The following is a 26,672-nucleotide window of genomic DNA, read 5'->3' as shown; positions in this document are numbered from 1 at the left end:
ATCTCTTTTTTTCAACCAAAAATGCTTTGCTTTGATCAGGGGGTATTTGAATTAAAAAGATGTTCACAGGGGGTACATCACTGAAAAAAAGGTTGAGAGTCACTGGTTTAAAGTACTAAGTCCATCAGTCATCGTTAAAGCATAGTATATGTATTTTTATGCCTTCAAAAGTGCAGTTTTCATTTGTTTATTTTTCTTGGTGGTGATTTATTAATGGAGCTCTCTTTAACCGGCAGCAAGTGAAACAGGACGTCTGCCATCGCAGCGGCCAATCAGGTATGAGAGAGTTGCTTCAGGACCCGTGGGTCTGCAAGTGGACCTGTCAGAGGCGCTCCAACTAACTGGCAGGGAGAAGGTAACTTGAAGATGTCACACGCCGGGCCACAAAAGGTAAGTCCAATGAAGCTTGTCTATTATTTTTGCTTGCTGTGGCTTGCAATAAAATGAACAAAGGATAATCAGTATAAAAGTTACATCATCACAGGAATAGTTGCCTACTTATTAGAGGGTTTAAGCAGCAGGAACCTTTGGACAAGCTCTACATATGATTTATTCTGGGACTAATTCAGTCATGCAGCTTATGTTTAAAGAATGTTACAATGGCCAAGAATGTATGCTGGACTTCCACACAATTCACAAATGCTTTAATAGATATTAAATTGATATTCACAGAGTAGTTCGTTGATTCTGGTGCTGATGGTTGCTTCCGCAGCCATTGGAGGCACACTTCAGTACGGATACAACCTGGCCATCATGAATGCTCCAACGACTGTGAGTTGCTACATTTGTTTGTGTTTTATTTATTTATTTACACACATTTATTTACATAGTAATGTATTTTGCCTTATCTAAGTCAGCGGATATCTCCATAAATGGTAGAAGTTTACAAGAGCTTTGCGAGGCACCATTTTTATTCTGTTTTAGTCAATACATTTCTTATTTTTCTCTATCCTCTTGTGTGGGGCAGACTGGCTCGTACATGCACTAGGGTTGTACCGTTTACCGGTATTACAATAGTGCCGCGATACTAATTAATCATATTCGGTACTATACCGCCTCTGAAAAATATTGGCCCCCCACCACCCAGCGCCCCCGTCGTCGTCACATCATGTCATTGCTGGTTTACGAGCAGAGGAGCATGTTCGGCAGCGCGCAATCACGGAGTACTTACAAGCAGACACAGTGTGTGGACAGAAAAGGGAGAACGGACACATTTTGGCTGGAAAACTAACGATAAAGGTGAAGTTATAACACTGAAATGCTCTCAGGAAGAGGTGCTTAAATACATGGCTATCTAGCTAGCGGCTAAAATTCAGCTGCAGTCGGCAGTGTTTTAACTACTTCTAAAACACTAATCCTCGCCTCCATGGCGACAAATAAAGTATGTTTCTTACAAGTATCATCCCTGGAGAACGAGCAATAGTTAAACATGTTTCACTTCACACCGTAGCTCACCTGTGTCACAAAGTAAACAAACACCATTGGTGGGCCTACACCTGACATCCACTGTAATGATACCAAGTACAGGCGCGTATCTAGTCAATACTACTATGATTACGTCTATATTTTTTGGCATCACAACATCTTCTTTTGTTTTGTTTTTTTCATTTATATTATGTTTATAAACTCCGGAAATATGTTCCTGGACCCATGAGGACTTTGAATATGACCAATGTATAATTCTGTAACAACTTGGTATCGGATTGATACCTAAATTTGTGGTATAATCCAAAACTAATGTAAAGTATCCAAACAACAGAAGAATATGTGATTATTACATTTTAACAGAAGTGTAGATAGAACATGTTAAAAGAGAAAGTAAGCAGATATTAACGGTAAATGAACAAGTAGATTAATAATTAATTTTCTACCACTTGTCCTTAATAATTTTGACAAAATAATAGAATGGAAAATGACACAATATGTTACCGCATATGTCAGCAGCTAAATAAGCAGTCTTTGTTTGCTTACTTACTACTAAAAGACAAGTTGTCTTATATGTTCACTATTTTATTTAAGGACAAACTTACAATTAGAAACATATGTTTAATGTACCCTAAGATTTTTTGTTGAAATAAAGCCAATGATGCAATTTTTTGTGTTTTCCTTTATTTCAAAATTTCCCACAAGTACCCCCCAAAAAGCAGGTTAATAAAGTAGCACACAAAAATACGAGTGAAGAGGTTCTTCAGAGGATTTTTACTGAAACACATTCCATCCATCCATCCATTTTCTACCGCTTATTCCCTTTCGGGGTCGCGGGGGGCGCTGGCGCCTATCTCAGCTACAATCGGGCGGAAGGCGGGGTACACCCTGGACAAGTCGCCACCTCATCGCAGGGCCATCACAGATAGACGGACAACATTCACACTCACATTCACACACTAGGGCCAATTTAGTGTTGCCAATCAACCTATCCCCAGGTGCATGTCTTTCATTTGTAATAAATTGTTCAATAGTGTACTTTTAGTGCAAAATAAATTTAGGATAAAACATCAATTTGACCGCATTTCAATTATATACTTCATGCCATGTAGAACAGTGGGAATATTGCATTCTATATTAATCAGTGACAAAGCGGGTAGAGGCTTGGAATAGGTTTCATATGAAGCGCCCTGTCATTCATTATTTGATATTTTACGTGCACTTCTTCGAGCAAAACAGGGCCCTTCCCGGGCACAGCGCGGTGTCTAGTAACATGCTATGTATGTTTTGAAATATATTTTTGGCCTAAAATAAGCGATTAGTTTGGCCACATTCTTGTGAGAATCTTGCATGTGACTCAACATTGAGGAGTGGGACTGTCCAGGACTAACTGCAGTGTGCTCAAACAACCACCAGGTACCGCCTGCAAGCAGATAATACTGTATAATCTTTTTCTCATTTGGATTTATCAGGTCGGTCTGGCATTCTTTACGCAGTTGTCACTCCTAAAGTGAAAATTGAGGCAAAATTAAACTAGTAACATCTGTATCAACATCGGCCACGAGATTAAACCAAACCAATTAGAGAGTGCTGTTTAATATCATGGCCACTGATTGTCTCAGCCTCAGGTAGCATTCATTTACCGGATTAAATGAGTCTAAAACAGACCTGGGTAATTATTTTGACTCGGCGGCCAAATTTAGAGAAAGAAATGTGTCTGGGGGCCGGTATATCTATTTTTACTAACACTAATACGAAAGTTCACAATAATGTCTGATTGAATGCTAAAAGCGTTATGACAGACCGCCTTAAAAACAGAATGGAATTTCAACTTTTTTTACTGAATGAGACACTCAGAATGTCCGAGAAAATAAAGAATGTGGGGTTTACAATATTACCTATGTTTGATAAAACACTGAATATTGACAACATTGAACATCACACACCCTCCCTATTGACATATTTTTCAGTCAAGCGAAATGCAACAAAAATGCAAAAAACACAGAAATATGACCGCAAAGGGTAAAAAAAAACCCCACCTACAATCTGATTTATCACAAAGCTTTAGAACTTAGTTGTAAAAATCTCCATCCGCGTCTGTCCCTGACACCCGTATTTCATGCTGGCCACTCTGGAAACACTTCCCACTCCACACTGCTTGGTGCTTCGTCTGAGCTGCTGTGACTTAGATTACCATAGTAACTAATTAGATTACCATTGTAACTCATTAGATTACCTTGGTAACTAGTATATTAAAGTTAAAGTTAAAGTTAAAGTACCACTGATAATCACACACACACTAGGTGTGGTGAAATTACCCTCTGCATTTGACCCATACTCTTGCTCCACCCCCTGGGAAGTGAGAGGAGCAGTGAGCAACAGCTGATACCACGCTCAGGAATAATTTTGGTGATTGTTGATCGGTGATTTGGTGATATCCTGCAAAAGCGCAGATTCCAACCATTGAAATACTTTGTATAGTTCAAGACTTAGGGTCATTTGAAAACATCACTGCATATCATAATGGCGGCTACAGTTTCCATCCTAATTATCTAAAAAATAATATTTGGAAAAGTCCGGCGAGCCGGATTGAAAAGCTTAACGGGCCACATCTGGCCCCCGGGCCTTAATTTGCCCAGAGGTTTGGTCTTAAACAGGGGTCGGGAACCTTTTTGACTGAAAGAGCCAAGAAGCCAAATATTTTAGAATATATTTACTTAAGAGCCATATAATATTTTTTAACACTGAACACAACTGCATTTTTAAGTAAGACCAACATTTTTAGAGTATAATAGGTCTCTTATTCTTTGTAATAACATTGTTATTCTGAAGCTAAATGTGGAGGGGGCGTGGCCTGCGGGCCTGCAGCGAAGTGGGGTGTTGCCAGGATTTGCCTTGAAATCAGCGACAGGTGTGTAGATGGCCCACCTGGGCCTTGTTATCTAATCATCTGTCGCTCTGTTATAAGCAGCAGCCAGGAGGAGAGACGGGGTTGGGGCTGGGGCTGGAGCCAGAGCGTGAGCGAGAACGAAAGAGAAAAAGACAATTGCTGGAAAGCAACTGAGAGACTGATTGAAAAATAAAACAATATTGTAACCCTGAAACAGGCTCTCATGTCGGTGCTTGGTGGTCTGAAGAACCCCCAGGAGGGCAAGTCCCACACTAACCAATAATAAATAAATAACTTCTTACCTTTAACGCAACTTCTTGAACAGGTGCGGTAGAAAACGGATGGATGGATTAAAAATGCATGAGAATGTTTTATATTTTGAACGTTATTTTTAACACTGTGATTACAAGTGGAATTATTCATTACTTATCATGTTAAGCAATGTCAGCTCAGATTTATCCGAGAGCCAGATGCAGTCATCAAAAGAGCCACATCTGGCTCGCGAGCCATTGGTTCCCTACCCCTGGTCTAAAAGGTGTTTATGTGGGTGTTATTTTATGTCTCGAGGCCCCTTATGTTAAAAATCATATTTAGAAGGCCGTAAACATGTTTAGATTTATAATTAATTATTCCTCCCAAGCAAAAGATTAGGTTATGTAGGTCTTTATTGTCATTGCACAAGTACAACGAAACTTTGTTTTCAGCACAAACCTGTTCAAGATTAGACAAACAAACAGTGTTCAGGGTTACAGAACAAGAATGCTGATGGGTCGCCATAAGGCGCCCCGTAAAAGATGGGAAAAAGGTAAACGCTGAGGACGGATGAGTAAAAAAATACAATCCAGACTGGGTTCCTAAAGGGGCCCAGTTCGGAGTGAGAAACAACCTCCATAGCAAAGTATATATAAAAATTACAACATACATCCCGAGATATCTAGCAACAGAGGGAATGTAGTTCAAGGTCATGGTGGTAGGTTGCAGCTCTCAGGCGCTGACCATCCATTCATCACCCCTACGGGATTTGCGTCGAGGGTGTTGGATTGGGGGACAGGAGGGTGTATGTGTGGCGTATATATTTTTTTGTGGACATGTGTGTGTGTGTGTATAAGCCCATAGTGTGTCTCTGTTCCGCGGCCTTGATGTATTTACTGTCGCTAGTCCAAAGTTCACAACAACAAGTGAATGTCCATGAGAGACAAAAATTTACCATGGTACGGCCCGGAACCAATTAACAGCGATAAACAAAGATTTACTGTATGTTTATAATTGTGGCTTGACTATTGGCCACAATAGTTAATTAAGTTAAGTTCATGAAGCAGTAACTTTTGCAAAACTTTTGCACAATATCAAATTGTTCTGAGATGTGGTATAGGTCGTTGGATTGGGCAAGTAGCTTTCTGATGAGTGAAAACATACCTTATGGTGAAAACTTATCCAATAATTAAATTATTACATGACATAAATATGTATTTTTTTAAACATTGTTTAAGGTGACTGTTACAAACAACAACCTTTACAGTGTGTACAAAGAGGAAACTAACTGTGACGTTTGTGATGGCGTCTTCTTGTAGTTCATTCAGACCTTCATCAACGAGACCTTTGTGGAGCGCTGGGCCATCCAGCTGCAGGACTACCAGGTGACTCTGATCTGGACCATTATCGTCTCCATCTTCTCGTTAGGCGGCTTAGTGGGGGCTATCATTGCCGGACCCATGTCCATTCGCTTTGGGAGGTACTGCAGATGAGGCATGTTCGAGAATGAAGTAGACTAGAGTTAATGTTTAATGTGTTTGGACTTTGGCATATACAAATGGACTACATTATGGTAATTAATTGAACAATGGTTAAGTTTTCTCTGACTGACAGCACTGGGACACTCTACATGTAGTTTTGAAAATTTGAAATGCAACAAGTGCAATTTATGAAACAATTATGACACAAATCTTCTATTGTAGGAAAAAATGCCTGCTGCTCAACAATATCTTCCTCCTAAGCGGCGCTCTATTGGCTTTGACAAGTCGTGCCGCCGGGTCGTTTGAAATGATCATCCTATCACGTGTCCTTATTGGAATAAATGCAGGTAAGTTTGTTTTGCTTATATGTGATGCTATGCTATGCTATGCTATGCTATGCTATCTATGCTCTAGGTCTAAGCCAGGGGTCATCAACGCGGTGCCCACGGGCACCAGGTAGCCCATAAGGACCAGATGAGTAGCCCCCTGGCCTGTTCTAAAAATAGCTCAAATAGCAGCACTTACCAGTGAGCTGCCGCTTTTTTGAAAATTGTATTTATTTACTAGAAAGCTGGTCTCGCTTTGCTCAACATTTTTAATTCTAAGAGAAACAAAACTCAAATAGAATTTGAAAATCCAAGAAAATATTTTAAAGACTTGGTATTCACTTGTTTAAATAGATTCATTCATTATTTTTACTTTGCTTCTTATAACTTTCAGAAAGACCATTTTAGAGAAAAAATACAACCTTGAAAATGATTTTAGGATTTTTAAACACATATACCTTTTTACCTTTTAAATTCCTTCCTCTTCTTTCCTGACAATTTAAATCAATGTTCAATTTTTTTTTTTTTATTGTAAAGAATAATAAATACATTTTAATTTAATTCTTCATTTTAGCTTCTGTTTTTTTGACAAAGAATATTTGTGAAATATTTCTTCAAACTTATTGTGATTAAAATTCAAAAAAAATATTCTGGCAAATCTAGAAAATCTGTAGAATTAAATTCAAATCTTATTTCAAAGTCTTTTGAATTTCTTTTAAAATTTTTGTTCCGTAAAATCTGTAAGAAATAATGATTTGTCTTTGTCAGAAATATAGCTTGGGCCAATTTGTTATATATTCTAACAAAGTGCAGATTGGATTTTAACCTATTTAAAACATGTCATTAAAATTCTAAAATTAATCTTAATCAGGAAAAATAACTAATGATGTTCCATAATTTTTTTAATTTTTTTTCAAAAAGATTCGAATCAGCTAGTTTTTCTATTCATTTTTTTCGGCTGTATTTTAAATTTTAAAGAGTCGAAATTGAAGATAAACTATGTTTCAAAATTTTATTTTTATTTTTTTCGTATTTTGTCCTCTTTTAAACCATTCAATTAAGTGTTTTTTTCATCATTTATTCTCTACAAAAGACATTCCGTAAAAGGAAAAAAAAATGTACGACATAATGACCGACAGAAATACCCATTTTTTAAATATATATAGATTTATTTATTAAAGGTAAATTGAGAAAATTGGCTATTTCTGGCAATTTATCTAAGTGTGTATCAAATTGGTAGCCCTTCGCATTAATCAGTACCCAAGAAGTAGCTCTTGGTTTCAAAAAGGTTGGTGACCCCTGGTCTAAGCTATGCTCTGCTATGTGATCTATACACTAAGTCTAAGTTATGTTGTGCTATGCTATGCTATACGATGTTATGTTATCTATGCTCTACTTTTATGCTTTTTTTTGATTGATTGATTGAGACTTTATTAGTAGATTGCACAGTACAGTACATATTCCGTACAACTGACCACGAAATGGTAACACCCGAATAAGTTTTTCAACTTGTTTAAGTTGGGGTCCACGTTAATCAATTCATGGTAAATGAATGCCATGTTATGCCATGCTATGCCATGCTATGCCATGCTATGCTATGCTATCATATGTTGTACTATATCAGGGGTGTCCAAACTTTTTCCACTGAGGGCAACACACTGAAAAATCAAACCATGTGGCAGCCACTTTTACAATTATTTAATTTCAAAACCAATACAATACATCGCGTTTTTTTTTTTTTACTTTTACGGCTCCCCTCAAGTTTAGTCCCGGCGAGCCAAAAGGGTCCGGGTCATAATTTTTTTTTTCTTATTTCATATTTAAATGTTTCCAAAAAATATATATGTATATTCAACATTCAAATCTCTACATCAACTTTAGATCTGTCAATAAAAAGTAAATTTATAATGCCAAAAATACAAAATGTGTAGTATTTTACCCCCAAAAAGTTTTTAACATGTTTTTGTTTGTTTGTTTAATGCCCTTTTTTCAAAGAAAACTTAGTTTTTTATATGGCAAATATGCAACATTTTCCCCAAAAAAGATTTGAAAGTGGAATATTTGATGTAGGGCTGGGCGATATGGCCTTTTTTTAATACCTCGATATTTTTAGGCCATGTCACGATACACGATATATACCTCCATATTATGCCTTAGCCTTGAATGAACACTTGATGCATATAATCACAGCAGTATGATGATTCTATGTGTCTACATTAAAACATTCTTGTTCATACTGCATTAAACTACATTTTCCTTGAGGAACTCTCCTGAAGTAATCAATAAAGTACTATCTATCCATCCATCCATCTATCTATCTATCTATCTATCTATCTATCTATCTATCTATCTATCTATCTATCTATCTATCTATCTATCTATCTATCCATCTATCTATCTATCTATCTATCTATCTATCTATCTATCTATCTATCTATCTATCTATCTATCTATCTATCTATCTATCCATCTATCTATCTATCTATCTATCCATCTATCTATCCATCCATCCATCCATCCATCCATCCATCCATCCATCCATCTATCTATCTATCTATCCATCTATCCTAATATATGCTCATTTTAAACTTTCATGCAGAGAGGGAAATAACAACTAAGTCAATTGACCAAAACTGTAGTTATTAAACAGTTATTAAGCAGTGGCACAAACATTCATGTCATTTCAAAACAGAAAGTGCAAGAATGTCGGAGACATTTTAAAACAAGCTATTAGTGCACTTTTGTGCATGATGTCACTAAGATGACATATCAAAACAACACTAAATTAAAGTGCACTTTTTGTACAGAACGCCACTACAATAGTGTAAAACAAATAAAGTGCCCGTTTGTGCATGATGTGACAAAAGATATTTCAATAACTGTCAAATACAAAATGAGCTGCATAATAGGAAATCAAATCGCTATGTTGTTGGTTACTGCGGACGTTATCTCCTTATATTGTTCACTATTTTTTTCATACCGTGTTGATGTGGAAATGGTTGCCTCGGCATTTTGAATGGAGATGTTGACATGCGGAGTAATCATTCTTCATTCTCTCGTAGGTGACTTTTCATATGATGCTACATATTAGTAGTAATGCTACTTTTTGTAGCAACGATTTTTCCCCACATTTGACAAATTACGGTTGTCTGTTCGACATATTTCCGCTTGAAGCCAAACTACCGCCAGACGATGGACAGCCTGCTGTTTTTCTTGGGAATTAATTCTTCCTTCATTTGTTACCAGATTCGCACCTTCTTTCCCTCGTATTACCACTCGCACCACAGCTAACGTTACCTATGCTGCTACCTCTCTGTTCCGCAAGGGCATATACGTATGAAAACTTGCCAACCCTCCCGGATTTTCCGGGAGACTCCCGAAAATTCAGCGCCTCTCCTGAAAACCTCCCGGGACAAATTTTCTCCCGAAAATCTTCCGAAATGGGCTTCACGATGAAAGAGGGGTTAGTGCGCCTGCCTCACAATTCAAAGGTCCTGAGTAGTCAGGTTTCAATCCTGGGCTCGGGATCTTTCTGTGTGGAGTTTGCATGTCCTCTCCGTAAATGCGTGGGTTCACTCTGGGTACTCCGGCTTCCTCCCACTTCCAAAGACATGCACCTGGGGATAGGTTGATTGGCAACACTAAATTGGCCCGAGTGTGTTAATGTGAGTGTGAATGTCGTCTGTCTATCTGTGTTGGCCCTGCGATGAGGTGGCGACTTGTCCAGGGTGTACCCCACCTTCCGCCCGATTGTAGCTGAGATAGGCACCAGCACCCCCCGCGAACCCAAATGGAATAAGCGGTAGGAAATGGATGGATGGATGGAAATCTTCCGGAATTCAGGCGGCGCTGGAGGCCAAGCCCCCTCCAGCTCCATGCGGCCCTGAGTGACGTGTCGACAGCCTGTTTTCACGTCCGCTTTCCCACAATATAAACAGCATGCCTGCCCAATGACGTTATAACTCTAGAATGATCGAGGGTGAGTTCTTGGTTTCTTATGTGGGTTTATTGTAAGGCAGTTTCATTAACGTCCTCCCAGCGTGGTAACAACACACAACAACGGCAGTCACGTTTTCGTCTACCGTAAAGCAGTTTGTCTGCCGTAAACAGCAATGTTGTGACACTCCTAAACAGGACAATACTGCCATCTACTGTACATGCATATGTGACAATAACTTCTACGGCTTTTAGAGAGTGCAGAAGAACAAAGAAGATACAGCCATGGCCACGCCGACGACGAGTAAGATGAAGAAATACGCTTGTAAGTTCCAAGCCACAGCTGCGATTGGAGCTGGATAACCTCCGGAAAAAAGTAGTGGACTACCAATTGCTTGGCAGTGAAGATCTTCCTCAGGAAGCAAAGATTGACCGGTTTTGGGCAATGCTAGGTAGAGATGGAAGATTCCAGACTCTAGTACATTTGATGAAAGCACTTTTGTGCGTGCCAAACAGCAATGCATCATCAGGGAGGGTGTTCCGCATGGTTAGAAAAATTGTGACAGAGAATAGAAGAAGGATGGGCAATTCATACATTGTCACGTATATAAGAAAGGTGCGCTTGCTGTCTGTGAGAAGGAGAGACAAGAAAGAGTGGGAAGTGCCTGTAGTGTAATGCCAGCAGCTAAAATTAACTGCGTGAGAACACAGACAAACCCGCGATATATCGAGTACATCGATATATCGCCAGCACTAATTTGATGTGAATTAATTGGAAACTTGAAAAGATCAACAATTCATAAAATTAATTTTTATTTATTGTCATTATTACCGGTATTATTTTTGAGAAGTGACAGTTTTAAAGAAAAACTGCTTGCATACCAGCTTTGTGTCATTAGTGGATATGTAAATCTCTTCGTGACGGATGATTTGATACACATCTCAATACATGGGTTACGATGTGATTTAAAAACAATTTATTTATAAAACAGAAAGATTTGATGAGATTCAATTTAGTGTATGAAGAATTCAATATGATTCGATTTAGTGTATGAACGATTTAATAAGATTTGATACGATGTATGAACGATTCGAGTCTAGGGTTAACATTTGTTGATTGACCCATTCTTTTTTACACCACAAAAGAACATGTGCATTCATTCCTGTACATACCTGTCTCCTCATGTTAGACGATAAATAGTTAGGACCTTGGCACCCAGCGCTCAGACCAGATCTGTCCAAGCTAGGTTTATGAGCATGATCAGATGAAAACTACTCGAACTAGAGGCCAAACGTGTTCTAATAAAACTGATCAGTTGAATGCCATGAGAATAAAAATAACCTGATGAATGAGAACACCAAGAGGCAAATTCATCTTCAAATATAAAAAAAAAAAAAATTCTATAAATGTGACAGTATTTTCACATTTTGAAACACAACATACTGTGTATAATATGTCCCTAAAGATCTTAAATAAAGTAAAAAGGCAAACACATGCCAATTATATTTCTTTTCCATGAGTCAAGTCAAGTCAGTGTGGTCACAGACGCCTACAGGTTCTAGCGAATGGCTTGACTGGGGAGGCAGGGCTTCTGGGACAAGGATGGGAAGTGACGTGTGTTGCGGAGTTGAAAGGGGAAAGTAAAGTTGAAAAGAGAACAAGACACTGAAATTGAGCCCGTTGTACGAGAACGATGCATTTTGTGAAATAAGGAAAGACAAACTGGGAATCTGTCTGTTCCGCTATTACTTGGGATGTTACAATATGATGGAGGCGGTCCGCGATGTTGACATAACGTGTACTGCGGGTAATTGTTTGGCGGGCAGCCATGATTTGTTCGTTGTTTTAAAGATAAACTCTCCACTGATTTTGAGTCTCGCATGACACCTGGTCCACGTGTCTACCTTTATTCTCGATTCCAGCTACACAAGAAACAAAACACGGAAACGTGATTCTTTCCACGGACAACCCTGGCTCTCGTGTAGTTTTTAAGACAAAAACCGTCAACTGATTTCTAGTTTGTCATGATAAACGGTTCATGTGTCTGCACTGGATTAACCTAAGGATGCACAACTGAATCTGATTGATTGAGGGGGCTGTATCCGGTGTAGCCAAACCGCCCACTTCTTAAACCGAATTTTCGGTCGCATCATTTTGCTGTTAACAACCGTAGTTATTAGAGTCAACATTGCAACATCCATCCATTTTCTGCCGCTTATTGCGGGGGGCGCTGATGCCTACCTCAGCTACAATCGGGCGGAAGTCGGTGTATACCCAGGACAAGTCGCCACCTCATCGCAGGGCCAACACAGATAGACAGACAACATTCACACTCACATTCACACACTAGGGCCAATTTAGTGTTGCCAATCAACCTATCCCCAGGTGCATGTCTTTGGAAGTGGGAGGAAGCCACTTCCCGGAGGGCACCCACGGACATGCAAACTCCACACAGAAAGATCCCGAGCCCGGGATTGAACCCTGACTACTCAGGACCTTCATATTGTGAAGCAGACGCACTAACCCCTCTGCCACCGTGAAGTCCACTTTGCAACATATTCTTGTTAGATTTCACCTGTTAGCTCTTTTACTTCACTTTAATGTTTTTTGTTTTTTTTAATAGTATTTTTAGAAAGTGCCGCGGGCGTTAAAACATTAGATGTGGGCCGCAAATGGCCCCCGGGCCACACTTTGGACACCTATCCTATGCTATGTTATGTTAAGCTACGTTACGTTACGCTGTGCTGCGCTACGCTATGCTTCAGTACACTACGTTTAAGACAGGGGTCGGGAACCCAAAACATTGAAAGAGCCATCCATATTGGACCAAAAATATAAAAAAACATATCTGTCTGGAGTCGCAAAAATTGAAAAGTTGTAAACAAGTCTTATAATGAAGACAAATCATGATGCAAGTGTCTATATTAGCTACAATAGCCTACTATCAAAATGACTCCTAAAGTCTTATATATGTGATATGATGAAGACAATGCATTATATAAGTGTCTATATTAGCTATAATAGCCTACTATCAAAATGACTCCTAAAGTCTTATATATGTGATATGATGAAGACAATGCATTATATAAGTGTCTATTAGCTATAATAGCCTACTATCAAAATGACTATGTGTCGCAGGCTGAAGCAAATCTTCGTTGACAGAAATGTTGAAAAGTAATATTTATTCTACACATTTTTACAACATTAGAGACCATTAGTAAATTAGAAGGTGAGATAGCTCCTTAAAATGACTGTCTTGTAATGGCCAAGGCTATAGATGTGTGTGTCCAAGTTAAAGAAAACGGCAGGCTGTCTTTTTCTAATAGATTTATTACAATCTTTGGCAAGCTAGGTAATGTTTGCTGTGGTCTGGAACAACATGGCACACACACAACTATCTGAAATGCAGCCAATATTACTTGAAACATCCATCCATCCATTTTCTACCGCTTATTCCATTTTGGGGTCACGGGGGGCGCTGGCGCCTATCTCAGCTACAATCGGGCGGAAGGCGGGCTACACCCTGGACAAGTCGCCACCTCATCGCAGGGCCAACACAGATAGACAACATTCACACTCACCTTCACCCACTAGGGCCAATTTAGTGTTGCCAATCAACCTATCCCCAGGTGCGTGTCTTTGGAAGTGGGAGGAAGCCGGAGTACCCGGAGGGAACCCACAAGGTCACTGGGAGAACATGCAAACTCCACACAGAAAGATCCCGAGCCTGGGATTGAACCCAAGACTGCAGGACCTTCGTATTGTGAGGCAGACGCACTAACCCCTCTACCACCGTGAAGTCCTTACTTGAAACATGCAAAACTAAATTATATACAATGATATAGGATATTAGATGAGATCAAATATAGCTACAAATGAGGCATAATGATGCACTATGTACATGCAGCTAGCCCAAATAGCATGTTAGCATTGATTAGCTTGCAGTCATGCTCTGACCAAATTTGCCTGATTAGCTCTCCAACAAGTTAATAAGGTCAACAAAGCTCACCTTTCTGCAGCATTCAGGCACAACATAAAACTTTTAGTGGACAAAATGAGACCAAGAAGGAGTGGAAGATTTTACATGTAAACAAACTGTTACGTTTGTTTGTATTTTTTCCCCCTCTTTCTCCATTTTCAATTATTTAAAAAAAATGCTCCATGAAGCCATTAGGGTGGCACTAAAGAGCCAAATGTGGCTCGAGAGCCAAGGGTTGTTGACCACCAGTACAAAGAACTATAATTCCCTAATCTGTTTGTCTTGCAGGAATCAGCATGAACGTGCAGCCGATGTATTTTGGAGAGAGTGCACCGAAGCACTTGAGAGGGGCCGTGGCTTTGTCCTCTGCAGTTTTCACAGCCTTTGGTGTGGTGCTGGGACAAGTTGTGGGACTCAGGTGAGGATGATGTTCTGATAATGATCATGAAAAAGCACAATAACTGTAGAATCTTATGCTTGTAGAGAGATTCTGGGCAGCGAGTCATGTTGGCAGTATCTTCTTGCCAGTAACGCCCTTCCTGGCTTGATTCAGCTCCTAACCCTGCCGTGGTTCCCAGAAAGCCCCAGATACTTACTCATAGACCAGGAGGACAAAGAGGCCTGCATCAAGGGTGGGTATCTCAATAGAAAGCAAAAACAATTTTGTATTTTTTCATTAGCTCGTGCATGTGGTCGAATTGTCCTTATTTCAAAGCCATTTAAAAATCTTATGAATGACTTATGTCCTGAGGGGAGAGCTCAAGCTCCCTGTATGATTGGTGTCAGAGCTTGGTCCGGATTGCCGGCAGTAAGTCGGACCCGTTTCCGGTGAGGGTTGGACTCCGCCAAGGCTGCCCTTTGTCACCGACTCTGTTCATAGCTTTTATGGACAGAATTTCTTGGCGCAGTCAAGGCGTTGAGGGGATCCGGTTTGGTGGCTGCAGGAATAGGTCTCTGCTTTTTGCAGATGATGTGGTCCTGATGGCTTCATCTGGCCAAGATCTTCAGCTCTCACTGGATTGGTTTGCAGCCGAGTGTGAAGCGACTGGGATGAGAATCAGCACCTCCAAGTCCGAGTCCATGGTTCTCGCCTGGAGTGCCATCTCCGAGTTGGGGAAGAGCTCTTGTCTCATGTGGAGGAGTTCAAGTACCTCGTAATCTTGTTCACGAGTGAGGGAAGAGTGGATCGTCAGATCGACAGGCGGATCAGTGCGACGTCTTCAGTAATGCGAATGCTGTATCAATCCGTCGTGGTGAAGAAGGAGCTGAGCCAGAAGGAAAAGCTCTCAATTTACTGGTTGATCTACGTTCCCATCCTCACCTATGGTCATGAGCTTTGGGTTATGACCGAAAGGACAAGATCACGGGTACAAGCGGCCAATTGAGTTTCCTCCGCCGTGTGGCGGGGCTCTCCCTTAGAGATAGGATGAGAAGCTCTGTCATCCGGGGGGAGCTCAAAGTAAAGCCGCTGCTCCTCCACATCGAGAGGAGCCAGAGGAGGTGGTTTGAGCATCTGGTCAGGATGCCACCCGAACGCCTCCCTAGGGAGGTGTTTAGGGCATGTCCGACCAGCAGGAGGCCAAGGGTAAGACCCAGGACGTGTTGGGAAGACTATTTCTCCCGGCTGGCCTGGAAACGCCTCTGGATTCCCCGGGAGGAGCTGGACAAAGTGGCTGGGGAGAGGGAAGTCTGGGTTTCTCTGCTTAGACTGCTGCCCCCGCGACCCAACCTCGGCTAAGCAGAAGAAAATGAAATGAATAGATGGACTTTTGTCACAATGCTGGCTTTTCCAAAAATATTTCAACCTTCATCAGTAAATTATAAAAAGCAACACATTGAGCTCATTGAGGTTGTGTCCTCAGCTCTGCGGCGACTGCGTGGCTGCGAAGTCCAGAGCAGCGAGCTGGCCGAGATCCTGCAAGAACAGGCCGAAACCAAGGGCCTGAGGCCCAGGCGTCCCTGGGAGCTCTTTGGTGACCGCACGGTGCGCTGGCAGCTCATCACCGTCATGGTTGTCAGCAGCGCTATGCAGCTGTGCGGCAACGACTCGGTGTGTAGTATGTTGCACGATGTCATTGACACCGCACGCGCAGGATCGAATGTTGCATCTTGATTGGAAATTGGAGAAGGTTACAGCTGGTCGCATAAAAAATTAATGCTGTGATTGGCAGTTTAAACTCTCATTGACACTTCTTAAATTTCCTCCTTTTCCTGTATTCTAGGTAGAAAATGGATGGATAGTCAAGTCATTTACAAAACGTAAAAATAGTAGGCTATCGGTTATTAGTAGCTAACACAACAACTCAGCACACAATAGCACACAAAAAAGACATACGTAATAAGTGTCCTTCATTGAACAATAATTCAGTGTAAAACAGCGCATTTGTCAAAATAAAATATGTATTAGAAAGTATCCAGTAACAAACGTGTCCACATCATTCAACTAACTTAACTTAATGAATTATTGAGACCACTTGGTTTCACAAAAAACTAATTAGCACCTCGGTTCAATTTAAAAACAACATCATTCAGTCACAAGGTTGGTGTTTTTCGTAACTATCATCGTTTCTGACTAATTTCACTTGATTTTCCAACTACAAAATAATTAAAGTGTTTAGGATTCCTGCTGATATTGTATCGGCTTAACTTCGGTATGGGCCAATGCTCGAGGCTTCATTGTATTGGAAGTGAAGTGGTTGTAACAGAACTTTATTAAAGTGGATCAACAGCTCCAAAGTTTAGCGTTATGTTTGGAAAGTGAAAGTAAAATGAAAAGAAGACAATGAAATTGGGCCTCCAGATCAGGGGTTCCCAAATAATGGCCCGTGGGCCGGATCTGGCCAAAATCTGGCCTAAGGGAATTTCCAAGTTAAAAAAAAAATAATAAAAGATTTTATTTTTAATTTTTTTTGTTTTTTAAAATCTGTCCTTTCTAATCAATTTTCTACTAATTGTTACTCTCGGTGTCTCCTGGCTGCTCAGACAAATCATATTGTCTAAAAATGCATTTTCCCATTGATAACGTGACATCATGGCGCTCGGAATATATCTATCTATCTATCTATCTATCTATCTATCTATCTATCTATCTATCTATCTATCTATCTATCCATCTATCTATCTATCTATCCATCCATCCATCCATCCATCCATCCATCCATCCATCCATCCATCCATCCATCCATCCATCTATCCATCCATCCCTCCATCTATCTATCCATCTATCTATCTGTCTACCTATCTATCTATCTATCTATCTATCTATCTATCTATCTATCTATCTATCTATCTATCTATCTATCCATCTACTGTATCCATCTATCTATCTATATATAGATATAGATAGATATATATACTGCGATGAGGTGGCGACTTGACCAGTGTGTACACCGCCTTCCGCCCGAATGTAGCTGAGATAGGCACCAGTGCCCCCCGCGACCCCAAAGGGGATAAGCTGTGGAAAATGGCTCAATGGACAGATATATATACATATATATATATATATATATATATATATATATATATATATATATATATACATATATACATATATATATATATATATATATATATATATATATATATATATATATATATATATATATATGTATATATATATATATATATATATATATATTAGGGGTGGGCAAATTAATGCGTTAATTACGCGTTAACTCATCAATCTATTAACGCCGACAATTATTTTATCGCACATTTGCGTATGTTGTTTACATGCTTTTATTTTGTTAACGCCTTTTCTTAACAAGATGGCATCTCCCGGATGTACTTCGGCGTCGAGGGGCTCTTGGTAAAGATGGAACATTTGGCAAAAATACCGGACAATTCTGCAAATTTCATGGCTGGCTTACAGCGTGTTCACTTCGGGATCACTTACGACCGCCAGACAATTCTGAATGTGGATAGATCGGGCCGTTTTGGACTGAATGACGCGTGTTTGCTAGACCGGCTAGCTAGCATGGGAATACTTTGCCGGCTACATCCAGCAGCCTGTGAAGCAGCGCAGTATATGTGTTGTCTGTCTATTTATGAATAATGCAGGCGAGGAGTGTTGGCTGAGTTCTTAACGTTTGCTTTCAGAGCGTGCATATCACAACATACAAGATGCCGCCATGGCGACACACAACCTATACCGGGCTACCGCGCATGCTCGTCACTCCTGTTGCATGCTGAGTAGGGTAGTTCTTTTTTTCCCTGGCTCATAACATCACAATATAGTACCATGTATATGATGCGTTCAGTTTATCAAAGCACCAAGCAAACAATCGGAAAATTCCCATCATATCAATTCCTAGATATGGTCATAATTATTTTAAGTGCACTACGCAGAATAAACACAACATTATTAATATTGCTACTACGGATAATTTGATAAAAAAATTCCCTAAAACAGCCCACTACCTATAATATAGGTTTTTTAAACATAAGATCCCTGATAAAAAAAAATGTTTCTGCTGTTACCTCAGAAATTGCCTGTTCAGATGTTATGATTGTGGCTCAGTGATTTGTATGTAGATTATATTTATTTTCCATAACAAACAGGATAACTTAAATACCCTGGCAGTGGCAATAAGCTTAAATGTTTGTATTTACATTTTTTGAGTTGATTTTCATAAAATATGCTATTTAACTGCAACTGTTTAACAAGGACTGATTTAAATTGTGTTTGCACAACAAATGTTTTGGCGCTTTTGTTCATGTGGGAGAATATTCCAATAAAAGTGCACTACACACTACTTTTGAATTCATTATTGGGCTTTGCGTATACAATGCAGTTAATCGCGATTAATCGGAGAAATAGTGCGATTAACTTCGATTAAAATTTTTAATCGTTGCCCAGCCCTAATGTATATATATATATATATATATATATATATATAGTTATTTAAAAAAAAAAAAAAAAATATATATATATATATATATATATATATATATATATATATATATATGTATATATATATATATATATATATATATACATATATATATATATATATATATATATATATATATATATATATATATATGTATATATATATATATATATATATATATATATATATATATATATATATATATATACATATATATATATATATATATATATATATATATGTATCTATACATGTATATATAAATCTCCTGACGATTTAGGGAACCCCTCATGAAACAGTTCTGTAGAGAAGAAATAGTCTTGTGACTTTTCCCCACACATACATATTGCGCTTTACCACGGTATCGAGCACTATTCTCTGGATAATTCCAATTAAGACATATATGTATGTATATATATATATATATATATATATATATATATATATATATATATATATATATATATATATATATATATATATATAGACACATCCCGGTCCCGGACAAAATTGTTTAACCCAATGCGGCCCCCGAATCTAAAAGTTTGGGGACCCCTGCTCCAGATGTTTGATGGCGTCAGTAGTGCTACCCAATACAGAATAACAAAACTATTGTTTCGTGAATAATTCCCTAACAACGTTAAGCAAAAGTTAGCGTTATTATTACATGTACGGTACCTAATAATGTGCCGACTGTTCACAAAGTTTAAGTTTAATCCTGTCGGATTTACAAAGAATTAACTGAGTGACTAAAACTGTGTGTGCTTGTGAAGGGTCTTCAGCGCGTAAAAGACTCCCTGTTGTCTTGCAGATCTACTTCTATGCGTCATACGTCTTTAAAGAGGCGGGAGTATGTGATGACCAAATCCAATATATCACAATCGGCACGGGCATGTGTGAATTCACAGCCTGCATCATGTGTGTAAGTTGCTTCATACACACACACACACACACGCACACACACGCACGCGCGCGCGCGCACACACACACACACACACACACACACACACACACACACACACACGCACACACACACACACACATTGGGTTGGCTACTGTATGTCTAAATCCTCCTCACTTATGCAGGTAATGAAACAGTCTAAAGTTGAATACATTTAAATAAAGTCAATTAAATGTGTTACAATTACTAAAATACATTAATATTTTATATCTGTATTATTCTTGCATTCTATATGAACTTTTAATTGCCATTTGGTCTGTTTTGTGTGTTTTTGTTTTTTCACTGTTATTTGCTATTATATGTACTCGTTTTTTGGGGGGGTTTTACCCTTTAAAGCGTCTTTGCGTTTTTGAAAAGTTCTCAATAAATCAAATGTATTATTATTTTCATAGTACAAAACCCAAAAAAAGTGAAGTTGGCACGTTGTGTAAATTATAAATAAAAAGAGAATACAATGATTTGCAAATCCTTTTTAACCTATATTTAACTGAATAGACTGCAAAGACAGGATATTTAATGTTCAAACTGAAAAACTTAATTTTAATGACAGCAACACGTTGCAAAAAAGTTGGCACAGGGGCTGTGTTACTTGGCCTTTCCTTTTAACAACACTCACTAAACGTTTGGGAACTGAAGAGACCGATTTTTGAAGCTGTTCAGGTGGAATTCTTTCCCATTCTTGCTTGATGTACAGCTTAAGTTGTTCCAGAGTCCGGGGTCTCTTTTGTGGTATTTTACGCTTCATAATGCGCCACACATTTTCAATGGGAGACAGGTCTGGACTACAGGCAGGCCAGTTTAGTACCCGCACTCCTTTACTATGAAGCCACGCTGTTATAACACGTGGCTTGGTATTGTCTTGCTGAAATTAGCAGGGGCTTCCATGATAACATTGCTAGGATGGGAACATATGTTGCTCCAATATCTGTATGTACCTTTCAGCATTAATGGTGCCTTCACAGATGAATACGTTACCCATGCATTGGGCACTAATACGACCCCATACCATTACAGATGCTGGCTTTTGAACTTTGCGCCTATAACAATCTGGATGGGTTTTTTTTTCCTCTTTGTTCCAGAGGACATGATGTCCACAGTTTCCAAAAACAATTCGAAATGTGGACTTGTCAGACCACAGAACACTTTTACACTTTGCATCAGTCCATCTTAGATGAGTTTGAGCCCAGCGAAGCCAGCTGCGTTTCTGGGTGTTGTTTGTAAATGGGTTTCGCTTTGCATAGTACAGTTTTAACTTGCACTTACAGATATAGCAACCAACTGTAGTTACTGACAGTGGTTTTCTGAAGTGTTCCTGAGCCCATTGGGTGATATCCATTGCACACTGATGTCGTTTTTTGATGCAGTACCGCCTTAGGGATCGAAAGTCACGGGCATTCAAGGTTACGTGCAGTGATTTTTCCAGATTCTCTCAACCTTTTGATGATATTACTGACCTTGGATGGTGAAATCCCTAAATTGCTTGCACTAGCTTGATGATAAATATTGTTCTTAAACTGTTTGACAATTTGCTCACGCATTTGTTCACAAAGTGGTGACCCTCGCCCCATCCTAAATTGTGAATGACTGAGAATTTTAATGGAAGCTGCTTTTATACCCAATCATGGCACCCACCTTTTTCCAATTAGCCTGTTCACCTGTGGGATGTTCCAAATGAGTGTTTGATGAGCATTCCTCAACTTTCTCAGTCTTTTTGTTACTTATGCCAGCTTTTTTGAAACATGTTGCAGGCATCAAATTCCAAATGAGCTAATATTTGCCAAAAATAACGTTCTCCAGTTCGAACGTTAACTATCTTGTTTTTGCAGTCTATTCTATTGAATGTAAGTTTAAAAGGATTTGCAAATCATTGTATTCTGTTTTTATTTACGATTCACACAACACACCAACTTCACCCGTATTGGGGTTTGTACATATAGTTAAATAAAATATAAAAAAACATTTTTTTACATGATAAAATAACTAATTATTTCATTGACTCCCAAACACAAGGTGCTGAAAAAAACAGTGAAACTTAATTTTCAAAATGTTTGATTTTGAGAATTGTTATGAATCAAAGATGTAAAGTATACTAACGGGCCCAAATATGAAGTATGCCTAGAAGAATTTAATGAAACGCTTTGCCTTAAAAATAAGCTGCGTTTATTATTACACACTGTGTCGTGCTGAGATATGTTTCTAAAAGTTAGCCACATTAGAAGTTGATATCTTGACATGTTTTCAGAACCTGCTGATCGAGCGCAAAGGTCGCAGGTTCCTGCTGATGGGAGGCTTCATCCTCATGACCGTGTGGGCGATTGTCTTCACCATCGCACTGTATTACGAGGTATTTCCACCAGATGGATTTGCGGTGTGTTATGTTGTTTTGTGTTACCGTGTTTTGTTGTGATGTGCTGAGCGCAGCACCTGGTATCCTGGATGCCGTACCTTAGCATGGCCTGCATCTTCACTTACATCCTCAGCTTTGGCATGGGTCCAGGTCAGTGTGGCACCATCACACGCATCGCAGGATAGATTATTGCACTTCGTTATTCTTACTAGCGTTCTTCAATGTTGTTCTTCCAGCGGGTGTGACAGGACTTCTTCCCACGGAAGTGTTCAATCAAACGGCTCGGCCAGCGGCGTACATGATCGCTGGCTCCATGATGTGGATTAACCTCTTCATCGTTGGAATGATCTTTCCCTTTCTCGTGGTTTGTACATGTACTCTTGTCCAGACAAAATGTAAACAGAACATCATTGCAATCTTGAGTATTGGCGATACCAATATTCATCTGATACGATATTAGCATGGATCACGAAACCTACTCAGTGGCCTAGTGGTTAGAGTGTTCGCCCTGAGGTTGGTAGGTCGTGAGTTCAAACCCCGCCTCAGTAATACCAAAGATGATAAAAATGGGACACATTACCTCCCTGCTTGACACTCGGCATCAAGGGTTGGAATTGGGGGTTAAATCACAAAAAATTATTCCTGGGCACGGCCACCATTGCTGCTCACTGCTCCCCTCACCTACCAGGTGGTGATCAAAAATGATGGGTTCAATGCAGAAAATAATTTTGCCACACCTAGTGTGTGTGTGTGACAATCATTGGTACTTTAGGTACTTTATGATTTTGTAGTGTATAGCGTGGTGCAGTGGAAGAGTGGCCGTGCGCAACCCGAGGGTCCCTGGTTCAATCCCAACCTCGTCACGTCCATTGTGTCCTGAGCAAGACACTTCACCCTTGCTCCTGACGGGTGCTGGTTAGCGCCTTGCATGGCAGCTCCCTCCATCAGTGTGTGAATGGGTGAATGTGGAAGTAGTGTCAAAGCGCTTTGAGTACCTTGAAGGTAGAAAAGCGCTATACAAGTACAACCCATTTATTATTTATTTATTTATTTAGTGTGGAATATTAGAAAAGGTTTGATAAAGTGAAATTTGTCAAACAGAAAACAATGGTAGCTATGAAAAACACTAACCTATTTAATTATTAACGGTCTGGAATTGACTTCCTATTTAATTATTAACTGTCTGTAATTGACTTCCTATTTAATTATTATCTGTCTGGAATTGACTTATGCTGCCTGTAGGGGAAGTGGCATGGTAATTGTTTCAAAAAATGTATTAAGTTAAGATGATGATGCAGTAAGTTGAATGATGCGGACACATTTGTTACTGGATACTTTTTAATATGCTTCTGCCTTGTAGCCTCTGTTTGTGGAAGTAATATGCAACTATATTTGTTTGATTATATTTATATTGACACATGTGCTGTTTTAGACCTCACTATTTTTCAATGGAGGAGACTTGTTACGTACACTATATTGCCAAAAGTATTTGGCCACCTGTCTTTACTCACATATGAACTTGAAGTGCCATCCTATGGAATTGTCCAAAATGTTTTGGTATCTTGGAGCATTCAAAGTTCCTTTCACTGGAATTAAGGGGCCAAGCCCAACTCCTGAAAAACCAACCCCACACCATAATTCCTCCTCTACCGAATTTCACACTCGGCACAATGCAGTCCGAAATGTACTGTTCTCCTGGCAACCTCCAAACTCAGACTAGTCCATCAGATTGCCAGATGGAAAACCATGATTCATCACACCAGAGAAGGCGTCTCCACTGCTGTAGAGTCCAGTGGCGATGTGCTTTACACCACTGCATCCCACGCTTTGCATTGGAGTTGCTGATGTATGGCTTAGATACAGCTCAACGGCCATGGAAACCTATACCATGAAGCTCTCTGTGTACTGCACGTGGGCTAATTGGAAGGTCACATGAAGTTTGGAGCTCTGTGGGAACTGATTGTGCAGAAAGTATTTTCACTATGCGCTTCAGCATCTGCTGACCCCCCTCTGTCAGTTTACATGGCCTACCACTTGGTGGCTGACTTGCTGTTGTTCCCAAACTCTTCACTTTTCCTATAATAAAGTTGACTTTGGAATATTTAGGAGCAAGGAAATTTCTCGACTGGATTTGTTGCACAGGTGGCATCCTATAATAGTTCCACGCTGGAAATCACTGTTCTTTTACAAATGTTTGTAGAAACAGTCTCCATACCTGACTGCTTGATTTTATACACCGGGCCAAGTAATTAGGACACCTTATTCTCATCATTTGGATGGTTGGCCAAATACTTTTGGCAATATAGTGTATGTCTAGCTTGTGTGCTTAGCTGTTGTGTAGCTGCTAGCTTTGAGTAGCCTATAGCCTACCATGTTTACCTTTGGTAAATGAATTTACAAAAATAGAAGAAAAAACAACCTTGTGTGCCTAATGGAGGACATTTAGATGTTAACTGGCTGTCCAGCTTTGCATAAGTAAATACGCTGCAGGACTGCATGTAACTGACATTTTATTTGCAAGTGATATCATCTGTTTTTGTTCTGATTTTGGACCGATATCAGTTTCAGATTGTGAAAACCTTACCAGCATTAGTCTCTTTCTTTCTTTCTTTCTTTCTTTCTTTCTTTCTTTCTTTCTTTATTTATCTATTTAAGTGAAATTGTTTTGTTCTTTCCATTTAGTTTTTTTTACAATCATTAGATTTCCTAATTGTGTGATTTTATTCTAGTTTGTCTCTTTTTAATCAATCAACCAATTAAGTGATTTTGATTATTTTAAAACAATTTAATCATAAATATTAATAATCCAATGGTTCAAGTTGTGTGATTTTTATTTTTAATGGTTAAATTTCCCAGTCTATCTTCTGCTTCCTTCAACAAATTAAATGTTTTTGTATTTAGCCAAGAAATTTCATTATTCCATCCATTCATTTTCTACCGCTTGTCCCTTCTGGGGTCGCGGGGGGTCGCTGGAGCCTATCTCAGCTGCATTCGGGCAGAAGGCAGGGTACACCCCGGACAAGCCGCCTCCTGATCGCAGAAAATATCAATATTGATTTATTTTAAATAATGTCATTCAATTTTGCACTATTTTCACTCCCTTTTGTATTCAGTCCTTTTTGTATTCATTAATCAGAAATATGTGATTTATCCTTTTGTTAGTTTAGATTTGTTGTTTTCTTCTTTTTTTCATAATTTTCTTTTTTTTAGAGTCAATTATACTTTAATCTGGTTAATTTGTAGTATTTAAATGGAAGTTATTGATTGATATCTTAAAATAATTAAAACATTTTCTTTCAAGTAAGCTTTTTTAACTAAATTGTTCGATCGTTATTTTTGTGTCTTTTTATTGATTTATTTTGTGCAGTCCACCCATTTTATTTTAGAATAATTTACTCAATTTTAATTATTTGTTGATTGCCAGTATGTGACTTATCTTTAATATTGAATGTTGTATTGTATTCAACTGTTATACTATAAATGTATTTTTTGTTTATATTGATTTATTTCGGTCCATCAAATCATTAGATTTTTTTTCAATTCTCTATTTTTTCTATGGTTTCAGTTTCCTTTTATTTATAACATAGTTTATTTAGATATGTTTCTGTATTTTTTAGATTCAAATGATTTTTTTAAATAATTGTTTTCAACAATGTCATTTTATTTTACAGCGCTTTCAGTCTCTTACCACTATCACTATGGCGCTCTCTGGCGGCCACTATGTTAAACTCCTCGTTTTCTTTGGCAGAGTGAGATGCGCCAGTATTGTTTCGTGCCTTTCGCCGCTGTGTGCCTGCTCTCCGCGCTGTACGTCGGCCTGGTTCTGCCGGAGACCAAGGGCAAGTCTTTATCGGCCATCACCGCTGAGTTCCACAAGCTCAACTTCAAGAACCAGGAAAGCAAGGGTCATGGTCAAAGTCAGTATCAGGCGGGCCAAGTGTGTGCGTCCACGGCCTTTTAGACACCTTTCATCTTCTTTGACAACACAAGATGATATAATGCAGCAATCATATATTAGAGTCAAGCTCTGCATGCGTGCGAGTGTGCGTGTGAATGAGAACACATGTGTATGAGACTTAAATATTTGTAGGTATTAATTGTAATCCAATAAATATTATATCGTACATGTTTATTTCCCTTTTTTATTCATTCTTCTTTTCAACTAAATACAAATAAAGCTTT

The 26,672-nt window shown here is 39.0% G+C and overlaps 1 protein-coding gene across 1 annotated transcript; it reads left to right on the top strand.

Annotated features, from left to right (window-relative positions):
- The first annotated feature begins 218 nt into the window (after positions 1–218).
- LOC133535642 (solute carrier family 2, facilitated glucose transporter member 11-like) lies at positions 219–26,672 on the top strand. Its single transcript, XM_061875605.1, has 12 exons — positions 219–390; positions 673–771; positions 5,887–6,047; positions 6,271–6,395; positions 14,579–14,708; positions 14,774–14,922; positions 16,153–16,340; positions 19,994–20,104; positions 22,386–22,487; positions 22,565–22,640; positions 22,727–22,854; positions 26,239–26,672. Exons 1-12 carry the CDS (start codon positions 367–369, stop codon positions 26,449–26,451), a joined length of 1,506 nt encoding a protein of 501 aa, XP_061731589.1. The 5' UTR covers positions 219–366; the 3' UTR covers positions 26,452–26,672.

This window comes from Nerophis ophidion, linkage group LG16, assembly GCF_033978795.1.
Source record: "Nerophis ophidion isolate RoL-2023_Sa linkage group LG16, RoL_Noph_v1.0, whole genome shotgun sequence".
Classification (NCBI taxonomy): Eukaryota; Metazoa; Chordata; class Actinopteri; order Syngnathiformes; family Syngnathidae; genus Nerophis; species Nerophis ophidion.
Note: the sequence above shows the minus strand (reverse complement) of the source record. Positions and strands in the feature narration are given on the sequence as shown.

What these genes read in the sequence shown, in the direction of transcription:
- LOC133535642 (XM_061875605.1), top strand. Translation starts at nt 367, where the DNA reads ATGTCACACGCCGGGCCACAAAAG. An exon ending in ATGTCCATTCGCTTTGGGAG is followed by an intron (nt 6,048 to 6,270) that starts GTACTGCAGATG and finishes CTTCTATTGTAG; the next exon opens with GAAAAAATGCCTGCTGCTCA. An exon ending in CAGCTTTGGCATGGGTCCAG is followed by an intron (nt 22,641 to 22,726) that starts GTCAGTGTGGCA and finishes TTGTTCTTCCAG; the next exon opens with CGGGTGTGACAGGACTTCTT.